Source organism: Agelaius phoeniceus, chromosome 5, assembly GCF_051311805.1.
Source record: "Agelaius phoeniceus isolate bAgePho1 chromosome 5, bAgePho1.hap1, whole genome shotgun sequence".
NCBI classification, from domain to species: domain Eukaryota; kingdom Metazoa; phylum Chordata; class Aves; order Passeriformes; family Icteridae; genus Agelaius; species Agelaius phoeniceus.
In genome coordinates this window covers 58345520-58364306 of record NC_135269.1, presented here as the reverse complement: position 1 = coordinate 58364306, position 18787 = coordinate 58345520, and the positions used below count along the sequence as shown (strand labels likewise).

The window sequence follows — 18787 nt, the reverse complement described above, 5'->3', positions numbered from 1 at the left end:
CCAAAAATTGTAATAAAGAAAAGTAATAATCTTTAATCTCAGCTGTAGCAGCTTGAGAAACAGATGCTTTAAAGACTTCAGACTGAAGCTAATATCTCTAAAGAAGCAAACAAATCATGTTCCGAGATAAAATTTCATTTTTATTCTTACTATTCTGTCTGATTTTCTGGGATCTCTGTCTTTACAGGGTGCTAGTTCAGACATAGAGATATCTAAGTGGACTAAAAGATGAGTTGATAAGAACAAATCTGAGATATCTCCATGGGTCAGTTAAATTTCAAACCTAAAATCTACCAGGGTGATGCTTGTGATTGGTGTTGGTTTATCTACTTGCTTGTTTTGAGCTTTCTGTTCTTCTCAGGGTAGGATAAATGTGTCAGAATTATTACAAATGTAGGTGTATCAGGGGAGTGCTAATCAGTTAGCATCAAAGACATGGCAGCAGATTGGTGACTCTGGATGTGTATTTCTTCTGTCAGCCTGTGCTCGAGAAGAGTGCAACATATCTTACCTCAGGGAAATGTTTTCCACAAAGATGTAATTTAAAACAGGTGCACTTGCAAATACTCATTTAAATTGCAGACTTTGGACTTTGTATAGCAAGTCCAAATATATTGATGCATCTTTCAGTTTTAAGGATATTTCTAAAATTAATTCAGTTTCTTTATGAGCCATTGTGATACTTTTACAGAAGAAAAAGCACCACGTACATACATACACATACATATGTATATGTGTGTGTGTGTCTTTATTTCCTTCCTCCATATATAAAGATATATAGGTGTCTCCCATGTAATGCTTAGCAGTGTTTTCAGCTCTCTCTTTTAATGTTTTAGACAAATTCTGTCCAAAATCCTCTTTGGTTGTCTAGATTCTCATGCAAGTATACTTTACCTCAGAATGAGGTACTGGCACATTAAGCCAGTGAGGTGTTGGCGTATGAAGGAGAGTAGAATGATTTGAAAGATCATAGATCATTTGCCTGGCCTGACATGGGTCTGGAATTCTGCTTTTGTGTTTGTATTGCCATCTATTAATAGGTATCCTCATTAAAGAGTCATCATGGAGATAGGTAGTAAAATGCCTACCCTAAGAATTCACACTACCAGCCATTTTGTGGGCTCCCAAAGAGTAAATTCCTTTCTTCATTTGTTTACACCAGATCAAAAATAATTTTTTCAATGCAGAAATATTGGGCCAAAACAATGGAAAGTTTATTGTTTACCTTACACACTTCTAAGTGTATGAACTCGGGATCTGGCTACCATTTCTTTTTCTCACATTTTTAAAAGAATAAATCATTGAGCCTGAACTGTGCTCCTAAACATGCTTCCAGGTTTACATCTGACCTGTAATTCATACCTTAAATCCACACAGGGAAATGCCTGTTACTGTTGTATGTATGAAGGAGGGTTTAATATCACTAAAGGTGGTGTTTATGCCTAGGAGCCAGTCCTAGTGATTCAGACTGCTGGGGCTGGTGGAACCTCCTTACCTCAGCAGTTAACACTCACAAGCAGCTGTGGCACATACACTGGGCATTTGTGGTAAACTCTCTCTGAATAGATCCTAGAATGCTTAGGTCTTTGCCTTTTAAATATCTACACTGGCTAGTGTTCATTAACCTGTGTAGTTTTTACTTCATAATTACTTATACTGATTAATCATCTCTTGTTTTTGTTAGAATGGAAACCCTCAAAATCCATACTGCCATGGAATTGATGGTGTAATGGAGGCATACTACAGGAGTCTAAAATCTGTACAGCTTTATGGACCAACAAACTTTGCCCCTGTAATTAATCATGTAGCCAGGTAAGCATCACAACAGGTGCTGGGCAGAAACTTCTTTGTGTCAGAACAAGTGCTGCATATAAAAGGCTGACAGTTACAGAGAAAGGTATTTTTTGACAGTTGTTTTGTTTATTCAGTCCCACAATTAATTACCTTGTGACTTTGAGTAGGTTTGAAGACCTGCAGAATTTAATTGCTGATTAAAAAGAAATACAGGTGATCCAGTTGACCAGCCTGAGTGAAAATCTTAGCAGAAATCATAAGGAAATAAAATTTTTGTCATGTCATGTTCCTTTTTTGTCCTTTAGAGCACAGAATTATTACTTCACAGAAAATTTATGCATCTATCAAAAATTATTATAAGCTCTGAGTTTTTTTAGGTATGTGTAGTTTCTCTAATCTCTGAATGTCCCAAATGTCAACAAAATCTTCCAGGTCTCTCTGTGCCAACAATTCCCAGCTGGTAGTGGTACTTTCAAGGCAGTGATACAGCTGTCACCATTGGGGAGCCATGGTGCTGTTATGCAACACCTCATCTAACTCCTCAAAGTAAAAACCTCCCTGTGTTTATAGAAAGTTTCTTAAGAAGGATAATGTTGCCTTATTTTGGCAGACAAGATCTTGACTTATAATCTTGAGCTCAAGACCTTGGCAGTATAATACCTCCATGAATTTATATAGGAAAGGGATATGGCTTAGGTGATTTGCTGAACAGATTTTATTTTATTTATAGACACAAAGAGCTACTGGTTACAAAATAAAGAAGTAGGGATGTGTAAATCATTGTACTGGTAATGTTTTATTTATGAGCTTGCAAAATAGCTAATTTTAATAGCAAGAGATATTTATGTGCTATCTGGTTTGTTGTTGTTAGTTCTACAGACCAGCAGAAAATAGTTTGCAAATTCTGGAGTGCAAAGAACTTTCTGTGCCCCCTAGCATGGCTAGATAGCTGATTTCAGCTATTTATCATTAGGGTTAGTTGTTTTGTTTTCAGATCACACCATTAAAATGATGTACATGTATTTTACATTGCTTGTCATCTGAGAGTATCTGTGTCCTTTAATCTTTCCTTTGACATGATCTCTTCAATAGCAGTTTTCCATATATGTGGCACTCAGTGTCTGCATTAGCCACATTATCTGGAAATCTAACCCAACAATTCTTCTGGCTCTTTCTTTTTCTTCAGAACTGGTCATAGCAGCTGAGATGCCTGACCCAGAACTTGGCAATTTATCTCAAGCCTGCTGTTCATTGCAAAAATTGAAATTTTGGATCTAGTTTTATCAAAGTATTGACATAAAATTAGTTCTTTTTCTCACCAGTTGTTTTTCAGGAATATTTGCCAACATTTGCAGAATAAGAGATGACTGTCCACCAGTATTAGTAGTCCTTCCACTGAACTTCTGTCTAAATATCAAGTTGTTGCAGACTTTGGAAGCTCCTCCTAGTAGCAAATTAGACTACATTACAGTGGGAAAGCTAAGTGTGTTCACAGGGATTTCTACTGCATGATCATCCCTAGAGCAATCTGTGTACTAGTCCAGTTCTCAGTAACACCATTTTCCTTCAAGGTTCAATTTCTTGATTATTCTGGTGACTCTCATTGACATGGTACTGCCCTGCAGTTACTCTTTGAACCTACTTTCAGCCTCAAAGAAATTTCTTCTTTCCACATCCCTCCTACATAAAAGAGTGCCTCTGATGAAAGCTCTGTAACCAATGTCAGATATTACTATCCTGTTGTGATCTTGGTATTCTTTGGAAACTCTTTAGGCAGATAATGATTTTTTATCCTTTCCCCATTTAGAGAGTTATCTAAACTACACCAGATTCAACTTAGTGTCATCTCCCATCTCCCTTCCTCATGTAAGATCTTTCTTGCAAAAGGCTTTGGAGCATTTTAATCTGTGAAAAATTTGAAATAACCAAATTTCTGTTCCATTTCTTCAATGTAAGTATGTAGACAGTGTCAAGTGCTCAGGGAGGATAATAATGTTTATTTTACTCTTTCATCATACCTTGTCAATGCAATCATAATTGAAAAGTTTATAAGCAGTGTGGAAAAGTGAGATAAAAGAAGTCTCTGCTTGGCAGTAAAAACGTGTTCCATGGTAGGTCTTGCTAATCTCAATATTTAATTATCAGTCCCTACTTCCAGCATGCAAATAGGTGATATCCAACAGAGTCACTGCTTGTATGGCTTCTTTACCCATCTGGATCCTGGGGAGAGGCTGGAAGATGCTGATGTTCTGTAAATCAGTTGTGGCTTTCTCCAAGCTCTTATAAATGTTGTGGCTGCAGAATTGTATTTATCAGAAGTAATTGCCTGCTAATGCACTGTGTTATCATCAGGGAATTTTGTAAACATATGTAAGCATTGTGGCCATCATTGAACATGCTCTGTTCAGTGAGCCAGGCCTTTCATATTCAGTGACCAATAAAATAGTGAGTTATTTCACAGTCTTATTAGGTATTTGGGCATGTATTTAAAAGTATTCCTGAGGCAACTAATTTTTTTCTTTTACTGCTCTTTCTACAACTCACTGCACAAGGTTCTACTTCTTGACTTCACGGCACCAAGAGCCTTCATAAAAGTAGGAACTGTAGTGGCTGTGAAGCAGGAAACAGCTTCCCACAAAAAAAAGTTCTTCAGTTCAGGCCATAGAATTTAGTGAGGCTTTTTGGGCTCCCTCTCTTTCAGGACTTTGCAAACCTTCAAAAGCTGCTTGTTTTCAAAGAGTAGTTGCTTCTTGGGTCCTTTGACTGAGGTGGGAATGGCACTGGGTGTCACTGTGTGTATTTTCTCTTGCATTCCTGTACAGCACAAGGAGAAGCTTGAGTTTTGCAGGAAAGGACATTTGTGGGTGGTGCACAGAAATTAATATTGAGGCCAGGGTTGCAGGGTGTACATTCAGGTCTTTTACAAGACATGTGAACTATAAATCTGCAATTCACTTGTGAACTATAAATTCACATGTGAACTATAAATCTGCAATCATGGTCAACAGTAAGTAACCTGGATTTGTAAGGGGAAAAAAGAATAGAAAAATATGCAATGTGTTGATTCCTGTTAAGTTTTATTTGTGCTATAAACCCAACCATTCAGTATTCATGTATACCCTTCATACAAAGCTCTGTGCCCCATAGGTAATGCCTATTAAACAACTTAGGCTTTCTAACATCTCATCATTCTATAAAGCACATTCTGTCCCTGCTCCTTTTGGTAGTGGTGCAGTTCCCATTTTTCACTGATGCAACACATGCAGATTGTCAATCTTGTATTAGTTATGTTTTTTCAATGTTCTCATTTAAAAGTATAAAGTCTGGCTTAGTTATGAATGTCTTTACTTTTGAAATTCACTGTGTTTTTTAGTTCTTGGTAGTCAAATTTTACAAATCCAGCTTGTTTTCATATTAATTCCTTTTATAAGGGGTTTTTTTTTACTATTATAATATTGGTTTTTCTTCCCTTAGATATGCTGCTTCAGTAAAAGATGGCTCCCAGTATTTTGTTCTTCTCATTATTACAGATGGAGTTATCTCTGATATGGCTCAGACAAAAGAATCCATAGTGAATGTAAGTTTTACTGAAAGTGTTGAAATAATGTTTGTAGGAATTAATATTTTAGGCAATAAAGCAAGTGGATTAAGAGTTCAGGCACTAGATTTGTTCCATGAGTACCCATTTTTACTAAATAGGAGAAGTTTATTATGCATAAAGATGAAAAGAAAGCAGAAGTTGAACTTGACCTAATTAGATAGTGTTTTGTGGTGATACTCTTCTCTCTAGCACTGTATGTTTGTATGATTTTACTCATCTATTTCTTGCCTCCTCCTTCCTCATGCACATCCCACCATGCAGTTCTGCATAGTGAACTCTTTTCTTTCCCATAATTGCTGACAGTTTTGATCCCCACACTTTTTTGAAACTGCCCCCAACTTTCTGATCCTGAATGGCAAGCATACCAATTATCTGATTTCCCTCAAAACAGTCCCTAAAACTCTGTAAGTTCCTTATTTGTTAGTTTCTGCATTATCTGTTTTAGTTTCTGCATTATTTTCAGTATTTTTCTCTTCAAAACTGCCATGGGTATAGGTAATATTCTGTATTATGAGCAGGTTCTATTGTGCTTTTGCCTGTGGGAAATTTCAGATAAAAGTACTCACAGAAACACTCCTAGACATGGCTGGAAAAGATCTCTACCAGTAGTTTTTAACATACCACAGTGGATCTAGTTAACAGCAGAGTGGTGAGTTGAAAAGCCTACATTAAAGTAATTTAGCATCATGTCCAAGTGAATAGTGCAGAATTAGTTGGCATAGTTTTGAAGACCCACTATAAGTACCTCCTGTAGAGATTTGATGCTGTTTCAGTTTGTGGGGTGCACATGAAAATTCTGCCCCAGTGTTCTGCCTCTCCCTGGGGACCAAGATGCCCTCAGTCCCAGCCTGCAGCACATACACAGAATCTGTGTAATAATAAGCTTGGGAATTCATTCTCCAGCCCAGACTAGAAGTTTGGAACATAATTTCTTTTAGATGAGCTGCTCTTAGGTGACAAAAAGACTCAGTGCAGAAAAAAAGAGCAGCTCTTGGTTCTGAGTCACGCTTCCATTTGAAGCCTGTGCATAAGAGAGCAGCGAGTGCAGTTGGCTGATACCTTGTAAGATTAATTCCTTTGTCACCAAGACATACAGAAAACTCTTGTTTTCAGTAATAGTTCATTTCAACAAATAATGGCTCTTAGTCTACAACTGTCTGGAAACACAGCAGATGTGTTAGCTTGGAATAAGTAGAAGTTTGATAATATTTGCTGTCTGGGTTTTTTATGAAGATGCCTTCATTTTCCTGCATATTTCTTGAAGTGTGAGCACAGTATACCATGCCAGAACTAATTAAATGCTCTTCAGTAGCAGTTTTTTTCAGTTTTAATAATATCCATAATACTAAAAAGGGCAATGATGTCCAATGCAACTTGATGTGTATAAAACTCAGAGTATATTTCAATTTTAACATTAATTGTGCTTTTAGGCATCTTTCTCATTACAGCATATATGTCAGACACATTCTGTTTTACCAAACTGTTTAAAGGTTATGCTGTCATTCAGGAAATGCCAACACTTAGGTTTATATGCAGAAGTTTAACTCTTTGTCTTTATGCTGTCCTTGCCACTTACTGTTTCATATTTCATTGTATCACATAATTCTGTGTCTGTGTGAGTAGGAATCTCTTTAAAGGATACTTTCTTACAATCAAAAATAACATTCTAGAAAACAGAAGGTTCTGTACTAAGAGATCAGGTCTACATCTATGATTTTTTTTACAGGAGCAGTGTATGCTCCTGTTTAATGTTTAAAATGACTATAGACATTTTACAGTTTATCACAATATCTCAATAAGCAACAGAGTTACCAGAATTATCTCAGTAAGTTGTGAACTCTGACATTTGCTGAATGTTCTTTGGTTTTAGTTGATACCTTCTTCATCAGAGGCAGATTCACATTATTTCTATAAACTGATGCTACTATCAGGACAGGAGAGTCTAATATTTAAGATAGTGTCTTCACAATTTTAAAGATTTTACAGAGTTTATTCAGAGAAAGCCAGATATCTTTGAATGAATAAGATAAAGTAAAATTAAAAATCTTACCACAGGCCAATTCTATATCTTGCTTGTGTGTGGCATGGATGATTGACTAGAATAAAATTTCATTAATGGGATAAATGTAATACACATATTGCTCAAATAGATTATTTCTTTCCTTTTAAAAATTGGCATAAGATCAATGTAGAAATAGTGTCCCATAGTTGCAAGCAGCTGTGTAAGATCAGGAAACAGCAAAGCACATTTAAATAATTGTCTGATTGTTATTAAATACATATTTGCAATTACTGTCAGTTTACAAAAGTTTCTACGAGAAATTTGTCCTCTTAGTTGTTATATTAATATTAAATGCTAACATAGTTTGTTGTATTTAATTAGCATTCTATATGATTCAAAGACTTGGTAATGGAAAAATAAAATAATCATGTGTCTTTCTATCTTCATCCAAGATGTTTTGTACCACTTAAGCAGACAGTTTACACCACTCAGCTTTTTAGGGGGGAAAATTGTTCTTTAAAACATAATTTCTGTGTGGTTTTTGTTCACTTTGTTCTCAGATCTCCTATTACTGGCAGAGGTTATGTAATGCATTAAACCTCTTTTTCTTCTTCTTTTGAAGGCTTCAAAGCTTCCAATGTCCATAATTATAGTGGGGGTAGGACCAGCAGAGTTTGATGGTAAGTGTTCTAGTGTTTTTTTCTAATATTTTAGATTTGCTTACAATTTAGTAATATGTAGCTTTCCAAACAAATATTGGTCTTTAAAAGAGCATTATATGAAGCGACGAGTGAGTGCTGCTGGCATTTCCAGCTGGATTGATTGATTGATAACTCGGTGTGATTACAAGCTTCCATGTGGAGCTGTGTAGCCCCTCAGGCTCTCTGTTCAAGCCAGAGCCATATGGGGGCTCAGCACTTACAGTAAAGTAAGTATACTCAAGAAATGTTCCATTTCTTCAACACAAATATTTAGATGCCTTGTGAAGTGTCAGTTGAGTGGAAATATTGATCTTACTGCAGTAATAAAATCTTGAGAAAAATAAATAAATTTGAGGCGGTCTGGATTAAAGAGGGTTTCACTTGGTGACAGGAGTGAGCCCTACTGTGCAGCAGCATTGACAGAATATTGCAGCAGGACAGAAATTGCCAGGTTATTTATATATTCTTTCCATGATATTCTGGAACACCATTCTCTGTTGTAATAACTAATCTGCTTCCATTATTTGTATTAATTTATTAAATATGTATCACTGCCCTGTGAAGTGTAGACGTTGTGTGAGTCTGTTCCTCAAAGTCCTAAATAATTTTTTTTAATTCTAGTGCATCTGGTTAGACACTATGCCTTCTGTGGTACATAAAATGTACTTAGCACTACTACCACAGGTGTTTAGTGCTCACTAATGACTGTACATGTTAATTTTTGTACAAATACTCTAAATGTAGGAAAAAAGAGGAAAAAACAAGACAAAAATTATTTTATTTAAAATTTATTTTATTCCAAACATTATTCTTATGCTGCTGGGCAAGTGGTATAGTAGTCATAATTTTAAGTATCTTATTCCATGAAAAAATTGTCCCGGTGAACACTTGCACTTCAGATGATTGTATGCCACAATCTGTGAGAAAGGACATTTTATATTCATAAATGCATATGATGGAAATTTGTAAACTTCATTTTTACTCCTGGGAATTCCAACATTCCAACAAGTCCTGTGTTACTCACCATTCTCTGACCCCTCCATTGCATTTTCCCTTTCTCCCTGTTTGTCTAGTCCTTGGATTTGCCCAGGCTCCCTTTCTCAGTCAGGACATGTTCTTGGGGTGTCCTCCCTCCCCCTTTCCTCAGCTTGGGATTCTGTTTGTACTGCAGGATGCAGTTTCCATCTTTGGAGCCACAATCCCAGCATGTACTGCCTCAGTGAGATTCACCCTGAGCTGTATGCCAAATCTGTGGCCCCTCAGTGCCCAAGAGGACAGAGGAATTACTTCCATTTACAGAAATTCCTTTTGGAAGAAACGACAGACTCCATGTCTGCTGTTCCTGCAGGAGGGTGATGTTCAGGGTGTCTGCACATTCGAGTGCCCCCAGAGCTTCAGTTCTGCCCTAGAGAGACCAAGCTGCTCCTCTTCAGATCTCCCTGTTCCCTGCATCTCCCAGCCCCTGGGGGATACCAGAGGGGTTCCTAAAACTTTGAAATTTGGGTAGATGACACATACATTTGGCAGAGCTTCACTTAAAGGATGTGAGGATGACTGTAACAGGTCACATCAGAAGCATTTCTGTCCAGTATTCTGTAGCTGACATTGCCATGGGTAGTTCCCTAGAGAATGTGAAGAACAGACTAAGCAAATGTGATATTTCCCTGAATACTGGTTTTAGGTTGGAGTTTCCTGGGCAGGATGTGCTTTATGTCTATTTTGGAGATTTTTTAGGGAAACTCCTTCAAATACTTGCTCAGTGTCCTGGTTTGAACATGTGTACATTTTTGCAACAGCATCATCAGGCAACATGCTCTGCAGACCCACTGATTTGTTTCTTTAAACAAATATACTCTGTTCAGCTTGGCTCCTGATGGTGCCATTTATACTTTCTGGTTCTTGCTTCAGAAGAGCTAGGTTTGAAGGGCTGGTTTTAAATTTGTAAACCAGTTTGTAAATCCCTGAGAAGCTGAGGTGCAGGGCTTTGGTTTTCATAGCACACACTGAAAGCAGGTTTGTAGAACTGCAGATCCAACATCTCAGCAATAACCCGAGATCCCAAATCCATCCATTTCAACACTGACAAGAGGGCAGGTACATCCTTCCACCTAGAATAGCTTCCAGGTATCTGGACAACAGAGCTTACCTGTATCCTGCTCAGAAGATACAAGAAGAATTCCCCAATAAATTTAATATTTTTTAAGCACTCCTCATTCCTTAGCATCAGAAGATATTGCTGTTTCAGTGTGAATGTGAGTTATTACCTCTCTGTGCTGTTTCCTCTGATATCTTCTGTAACAATCGCTGCTGAAGATGAATTCTTCTCTACCCCTGAAAGTATATATATATATATATTGCCTTACAAAACCAGATATACTTGCTGTTTTGAGAGATGAAAGGATAAAAACTTTTTCAGAGTCTGTTCTTTTCTGAAGGTGACAATAAAGATAAAAGTATGTATTGTTACCATGAAAAAGTGCAAAACAGCTACAAAACATGATGTATTTTCTGATGCAAATGATCTTAACAGTTACTGAAGGAAGAATTGTTGGTTTTTTTATTGCTCAGAAGTGTAAGTTGTCTGAACTTTTTCTCAGTAAGATGATTTTATTGTGTACCTGAACTCATAGGGTTTTTTGTTTATTTTTTTAAGCTATGGAAGAACTGGATGGGGATGTAGTGAGGATTTCTTCAAGAGGAAGATTTGCAGAAAGAGACATTGTGCAGGTGGGAGAGAAAATATATTCTCATAGATAGATTTTACTGTTCCTCTTTGTTTTGAATTCTCATTTCTATCTATATTCCTACCTTTCATTTTACCTTAGCACTGACATACTTTATCTTGAGTTGTTTATAACAAGCTCAGAAACTCTCTGTGATAGCTCAAAGCCTTTTTATAACACACAAGAGTGCATCTGCATTTGTTAGGAAATGACCCCTAACTGGCAGGGCATTGTTACAAAGTCTTGGTGTTATGCAGCCATGGAGAAGAGTTAGCTACAGAAAATTTGGAGAAACATGATGTTTCTAGAAAAAAATGGGTTCTGGCTAAAAGTAAATCTTCTATGGAGGCCATATTTCCTGGTAGTGCCTGAATACATTCATAAAATAGAGTATTTAAGTTGGAAGGGACTTGCAACAGACATCTAGTGCAACTACCTGGCCATTTAAGTACAGGGCTGACTAAAAGTTAGAGCTTGTTAATAAGGGCATTGTCCAAATGCCTCTTAAACACTGACAGATTCAAACCTCACCTTAGAACTGCCATTTCTTCTTCTTCCTTTATTCCTCCCATTTGTCAAACTTCGTGCTGTTCACTTATTTTTCCTCTTACTAATTTTCACTTATTTCTGTTCAAGACAGGTTGGATTTTTATATTGTTGTTTAATAGAATATATATAGAGGAAGAATAAGTGAGCCATATCAATAGCTCATATTGCATGATAGTTAAGGTCAGATAGCAGCTGATGAATTTTGGGATATGTTTATTTGTTTCCATTTATATCTGCAGGAACTGAAACTTCAAAATGTTTAATGTTACAAATACTGATACATGAATGTTTAAGGATTGATTTGATTGATAACTGCTGGTGGATGTAATATTTCAATCCAAGGAGGTGTTCAAAACATGTATTTGATACCTGATTTTATACTTTAGTTTTATTAGAATACAATAATAAGGAAAGCTACATAAATATATGGAAATGAAAATGATCAGAACTCTTTTTTTCAGTCTTCTTCAGTCTTTTTGCATGCTACATTAAAATTCTCTGTATTTGTTTTTTCTAAATGGGGATCAGAAATGAGCATAAGACAGAAATTAAATTATCATCATACTCTCTATGGATATACATTAAAGAAAGTCATGGATTCCTGAATTCTACTAGTTGAGAAAGACACTTCTTTCATTTTTGCAACATATAGAGATAACAGCTGATGACAAAGTGAGATACCAAAACTCTTAGAAGAGTAAAACATGCTGGCTTCTTTGGTCACTGTTGTCAGATAGTTTTGAAAGTAGGGATGATATAAGGCAGCTGAACAGGAGATAAGAAATAGTTTCTCATTTTGTCAAAGTCTTTGAAGTGTTCCTTGGTGTCCACATTGGGCTGCAGAGGGGCTGTCTGTAATGTTTAGTTCTGCAAATGTCAGTGCTTTCAGCAGAGCAGTGTGTGGACCCCAACCTCCTATTTCTGCAAAGCCCTGTGTGCCATCTCAGATTTTTTAAAGCTAATTCAGGTATCTTCTGGCAAGCATTACATTTATGTTTAAATGCATTTAAATATAAGCAACATAATTTCTCTAATAATAGCAGCCCAAAAAGCTTTAAAGAGCACAAATGGATAGAGTTCTAACATATTATAAACAAGATTTGTGAAAATGCTTTGCTTTGAGATTACTACCCTATGCTGAAAAAAAAAATGCAGTGAATACCCTTTTGTATTTCTTTGGAATTCATTGCATATCAGAATTGTAATAAAATGTTTATTTATTATTAATATATTTTAATCAGAATGTTGCCCCATGCCATATTGAATTACTCAAAGACAGTATTATTTTGTGCTCTTTTTCTGTCTAAATACTAACAAATATTGACTTTATAGACTAACTAAATAAATAAAAAGGGATTCTGTCAAACTGTCTAAATTTGGTTTGACCTTTATTTTGTATCTAGCAAGCTGAAACTGATTTGCCTTTATAAAACTAACTACTCAAATAAAAAAGTGGGGGTTTTTGTGTATTAGGTTAATTAAAATTAACTAGTGAAATTACCTATTCTAACAGTATTGTGAAATATTTTGATTAAATTAGTACAGGAAAAGTTTGTCTGTTAACAGTGAGTCACTGTATGTGTTATATTTGCTACTGGCTGCAATTCATTTAGAGGCATGTTCTGCACTATCTCCTCCTCACTAGGATGTATACATGTTGTGGGACTCTGTACTACATGTGTACCAGTTCCTCCTCAGTTTTAATTTCTGCTCCTTTCCTATCCTTTTGCTGGTTAAGACATTTTAGGAGAATATTTACTTATAGTGATGCACCTGTTGTTTCTCCTGAGAATTTGGCACATCAGCCTTTTTAATTAAACTCTTAAATTACAGAAAAAGCTCTTGGCATTCCATCAGTTTCCCTTTGGTTTCTCCTATGCCTTTCATTCTGTTCCTCTGCCATCTCCATGTTAGCTGTCCTTGTACATCTCTAGGTTTGCTTTCCTGTCCATAGTTCCTCCAGCTGCTCTGACATCTCTGCAGTGTGGGGAGAGGAGGAGAAGAGCTAAATCAGGCCATCTGTGTTGTATAATTGCATTTCAACAATTACACTGTTGAAATAGCCCCACTTTGCTACAGAACAGGGGTCTGTGATTTCATGTCTGCAGACTAATGGGTAAGGGGATCTCCTAGGATGGGATGCATGTTCTTTAACTCAGACTGCATGTACTTTTTACACAAGGAAAAAAAATCAAGGAGCCTGGATTGTTTCCTCTTGGTATGCCAGTGGCACAAGATTCTCATTAAGTATTACAAAATCCAAGCCAGGGCTGGGCAGGTAAATGGTTCAGGTGTTGAACATCTAGATATCACATAACAACTTATTTTTTGATCCAATAATTTTTGCTTAGCTTCTTTATGCTTTTGTTAATATCATATTAGAAGTGTTCAGGTGGTTCAGAGTTCTACTAGGTATAATGCAAAATGGTCAAAAATTTTAAAGTCATCCTTTCTGTTTTGTTCACTTCAGAGGTCAAAAAATTCTACTCACCAAGTGCCAGAGTGGAGGCAGTCTGGTGGGTGGCCCCAGGAGCAGGGAATGGAAGCTGAGACTGGCTTCTGAGACAGAATTACCTTCTTGCATGGAAAGGGTTGGGAGATAACCCAAATATATCAGGGAAGCACTTCATCAGCAACCTGAGCTAGCCATGGCTCATGTGAAGGGGTTCACCCAAGGGAAAGTGTTACACTGTTTCTATTAGAAGGCAGATCTATAAAAATTGAGATACAATGTTTATTTATAAAATATATAACATAAAATGCAACTTATGTATGGGTACATTAAAGCTGTGTAAGATAACATGTTCATGTACTCTAACCCCTAGGCTGAGCTTTCTTCTTTCATGTTGTAAGGTACATTCTGTGTCTGAGTGAACATCTCTTTTGTTTTGTAGTTCGTGCCATTCCGAGATTACATTGACAGAAGTGGAAACCACGTGTTGAGCATGGCAAGACTTGCTAAAGATGTGTTGGCTGAAATCCCAGAGCAGTTCCTGTCCTACATGAGAGTCAGAGGAATAAAGCCATCACCTGCACCGCCCCCCTACACACCCCCAGTTCACGTGTTGCAGACTCAGATATGACTGCTCTGAAGTGTTTAGCATTTATCACAAAGCTCTGGATGCAGCAGTAGCTTCTGATAACTTTTTGGAGCTAGAAAAGTTCTCTTCACATACCAAAATTCTCCTATTAGTTGCATAAGCAACTGGAAAGCTTTTAAATAAATGCTAGGAGCAAAATGTTGACGTTCTGAGACTTTTTTTTTTAGTCCAAACACCCTACTTTTTTGATGTAATTATTGGAGGGGGGAAGCACAAGTCAGGTATTCAACTCAGAAGATTGGGTCCTCTCTGAATACTGTGTGTATATAAATGTATAGGAATGCTATTACTCTGTATCAATGTTTACATGTTACTATTTTTAAATTTCAGTACTTTTATATCTATTCTTAAGAATAAAAGTTTGGAATATTGACTCACATGTCTTCTAGCTTGCAATAGTTTGTCACAAGATAACAAGAGAAGCAATATCTCTTTGAATGTTTGTCCAGACAAATACAAATGAAAGCTAAGGACAAATATATCAATGTGTTTTAAAGTAACTGAAGTGCTTCAATCAGTTCTCAGTAATCCATTCATCTCATGTATTGAAAATTTCAACTCCTAAATGTGAATAACATAATGGCATATGACTTATAATTGGCTCCAGACTGAGGGGGAGGTATGTGTATTTTTTTCACAGATTCTCCAATTTCTGAGTTTATCTAAGTTTACAGTTTTTTAAACTAACTACTGAAACAAATTAGAATAGTTACTTGCTGTAATTAATTAAAGAAAATTACCTCAATCCAGAACTATCAGCGTGTTATAGTTGACTCACTGAGCTCATTAAATCATATAATACATTCCTTAAAGCACTGGAAATTTTGCATCAGAAATGTCTTTTGAAGTGATTACAGCAGATGTTTTATAATGGACCATTTTAAACTCCAAAAATTTTAAATCTTAACTTTTTTTTTGTCTAGATTGCCCATTCAAAGGGATATTGGGCTTAATAATATTTGGGTTTAATATTGTCATTTAATCACATTTCCATTCAGGGTGCATGAATAATAAAGTTAATTAACTGGTTTTAAAATTGCACAACTATGTTGCTTTGTTCACAATTTTGTGTACGGAACTACCCAAAAAAATTTATTATATGCCTGTTGATATATAATTACAAAATGGTTTTGCATGTATATTTTGTACAAAATACACCGTTTTGTGAGTTTGTGTCAGATACATTTTATTTAGAACTAATGGCCTTAAATTTCACAGAACTCCTGAAATGATTGTGAATTGCCTTCAGATACTGTTTAAACTGAACATTATTTTTTTTTGTGTCACAGTTGTAATTGTCTTGTATATGTAACTTTTTTCTTTGCATATAACCTGTTTACTAATTCTGTTTCTTACTACTGTATGTTGTAATGTACAGTATAAAACTAAGGTGCATTTTTTAAGCATGAGAAGTTTTTTGCCAGAAAACATATCTTCAATATTAATGGCATAACTATGTAAATGCAGAATCTTCCAGTTTTAAATATATTTAACTTCCTTTAACTATTTCGTGTGGGAAATTATGTTTTCCAAATAATTATTCTGTTAACAAAAACAAAAAAAAATCTTTTTTTGGAAAAAAAAATCTTGTTTTATTTTTATTTTGAAACAGTTTTTACATAAATATGGACTTTAATTTTCTCACCAAAATATGTATTTCTTAGTGGATTGATGTTGCATGAGTGAAATTTGATACTTGGCAACTACAAATTTTGATGAAAGTGCATCATAAAGAGTAAGTTTAAATCTAATATATGGTGGTGGTGTTCTCCTTTCATCTACATTTATTTTTTGCATGATCAGTGTTGGCACTTTTGAAAAAACTGAAGTTATGCTATGTTTCTCCTGTTTCATTTGATTAGGCAAATCTTTATGCTGATATTTGTGCTGGTTCCCAGTGGGCCATGTATTCAACATATCACTAGAAGGCCAGAACACAAACTTACTCAGCTGAGAGTAATTTATTAGCTCTCATTTAGCCAGTACCTTTATTAGTTTAATCTCAAAACTAATCTAGCAGTTCATTTAAAAAGTGAAAGAACTTTTAAAGAAAGGTATTACTTCTTCAAAGCTATTTTCTCTATCCAGCCTAAGCACCAGTCTATTCTATTCCACACTGTTGGGTTTTTTTTCTTCTGTTTAGTATTGGGTTCTAAATATAACATATTTAATGGAAAGAAATAGTTGTGATAAGTGAACTGAGAACTCTAGTGGGAAATGGCTCTTTCCAGACCTGTGAGATTCTCTGTGCTTGACATCTTGAATCTGTAACATGTGAGAATCATTACATAATCTCACATATTAACTCTCATTCCAGTTTTTTGGGGATGAGAGTTAAAGCTTGGAGCTTGAATTTCTCCAAAAAATCACCTACAGCCATTTTTACTCCTGGCTTTATTCTCAAGAGTAATGGAACACAAAATTCTTATTCCTTCCCAAGAAATGCTAGCTGCTATCAAAACTTACTAACTTGTCATGCCTGAAGAGTAGCAGAGGGCATTTATGTTTACAAAAAGTAAAAGGTGACACATTATGTGACAGGTGAGTTGTCCTGAGAGAAACTGTTGGCCTTGACAAAACCTCTCTTCCACTGGTATCCATCTTGCAATAGATATTTCCTTCATAATACATGCAGAAAATCTTCTGGCACAAATTTCCTTCAAATGAGGAAATTCACTCTTGAATTAGACTCCACTGGCTCATGGAGTCTAAGCCAAGAGCGACTCCTAGGTTGGATTCAGACTGGTGAGGAATTGATGCTAATCTGGAAGAAGAAACTGGTTTGATCTTGGTTACAAAATAGAATTTTGTCATTTTAGGCAAAGATGGAAGGTTATAGTAGAATTTACATGGGCTTCAAATCCGCTCAGTGGTCTGCAAAAAGAGTTTGTTGTGTAGTGCCCCAGGGCAGTGTCTCTAGGAGATGAAGAGGATTCAGGATGGTGCTGTTCTCTAAGAAGTTGCATTTGGGAAAGCTGGAAATTCTCACCTAAGTAGGAGCAGATGAAATTCACTCCAGGATACTTAGTAAAATGGTTGAAACAAACAGAATGATAAATTATTTATCATCTTTAAGAACTAATAAAAGGACACATAATGAGAAGTTACAGCAGTGCAATGGGAAAGCTGGGAGCATAGTAAGAGGCCATTATAATTGTTCCAGAAGTCCTTTAAAAAGAAAAATCAACAAGAATAGGAAGAATATGTAGCTATGTACAAGCAAGATCTGTGTAAAAAAGAACAGAAAAACTAAAAAAAATTTATGACTGTAAAAGTCTAAAGAAACCTCTGCTAGAAAGGGAAATTAAATCAATTATTTAGCAAAAGGATGAACATTGAGTCCATTAGGGAAAACCTAAGTACTCAATGGGGTTTTTTTCCTTCAAGCTTCACAGAAGAGGGATAATCATTGAATTAAATAGTCAATTAAAAATAAAGACATTCAGACTAAGGTTTACCTCTACCAATAAAAATTTGCTACTACTACATAGTTTTGGGACAATTTTCTTAAAAAGCAATATAATGAGCTTTAGGATAAAAAAGAGAAACAGCTGCTCTAAGAAGACATTTTAAAAGCAAAGCAGGATACTGGCCTTGTTTGAAGTGTTGTGAACTACTCTAAGGCTGGTTAGATTGTTCAGAGAAATGCTATCAGTCTTCCACCATCAAACTCAAGAAATAGAACAATTGCTGTTCCCTAGGGACCTTCTTGCTTTTGATATTACTTGGCCATTTCCATTGATGAAACAATATATAATATTTTGTTATTAAATTATTGGATTATATCAACTGGAGATAATTTAATCACTTCCAAAAATTGAATTAAAACTTGAAATTATTTTTATGAATTAGAAAAATTACCTTAAAGAGAGAAGCAAATTCAATCAGGACAAATAGGTAAGAGTACTAGAGTAACAAAAATCTACTGCAGAATTACAGCACTTTTTGGCTCTGCAGCAATTTTTTAGAATAGTGTCTGAGGCTGTAGTGGATCACAAAACAGAGAGTGAGGGGAAGGTGTCATAAGTAAAACACTGAATAATGGCCACCTGAGATAATCCATGTTCTCACATTAGTAAGGCTTTGGCTCATGTACTGGGTGCAGTTTTGAGACTTCAGATACCAGGTGGATCAACTGGAAGGACTCTCAGAGGGGCACTGACTGCCAGAACAATTTGGGCAAATATCAGGGAGGATTTCAGGTCATCTCTGAGCTCCCAGAGCAAGGGAGATGCATGAGAGCAGGACCAGCCCTAGTGAATGCATGTGTGGGGAAGCAGGTGGGTGTCACTGCAGCAGAAACACTTTCAGAAGGA

At 36.0% G+C, this 18787-nt stretch overlaps 1 protein-coding gene across 2 annotated transcripts in view; it reads left to right on the top strand.

Annotated features, from left to right (window-relative positions):
• The window catches only part of CPNE8 (copine 8), a 71960-nt gene extending 55738 nt beyond the window's left edge, over nucleotides 1–16222 (top strand). For both annotated transcript variants that reach the window (XM_054632120.2, XM_077179091.1), the window contains 5 exons: nucleotides 1685–1812; nucleotides 5269–5371; nucleotides 8020–8077; nucleotides 10752–10825; nucleotides 14265–16222. In XM_054632120.2, the coding sequence (XP_054488095.2) occupies nucleotides 1685–1812; nucleotides 5269–5371; nucleotides 8020–8077; nucleotides 10752–10825; nucleotides 14265–14453 (552 nt within the window). In that variant the 3' untranslated portion in view covers nucleotides 14454–16222. The remainder of the gene's footprint in view (nucleotides 1–1684; nucleotides 1813–5268; nucleotides 5372–8019; nucleotides 8078–10751; nucleotides 10826–14264) is intronic.
• Nucleotides 16223–18787: the final 2565 nt, after the last annotated feature.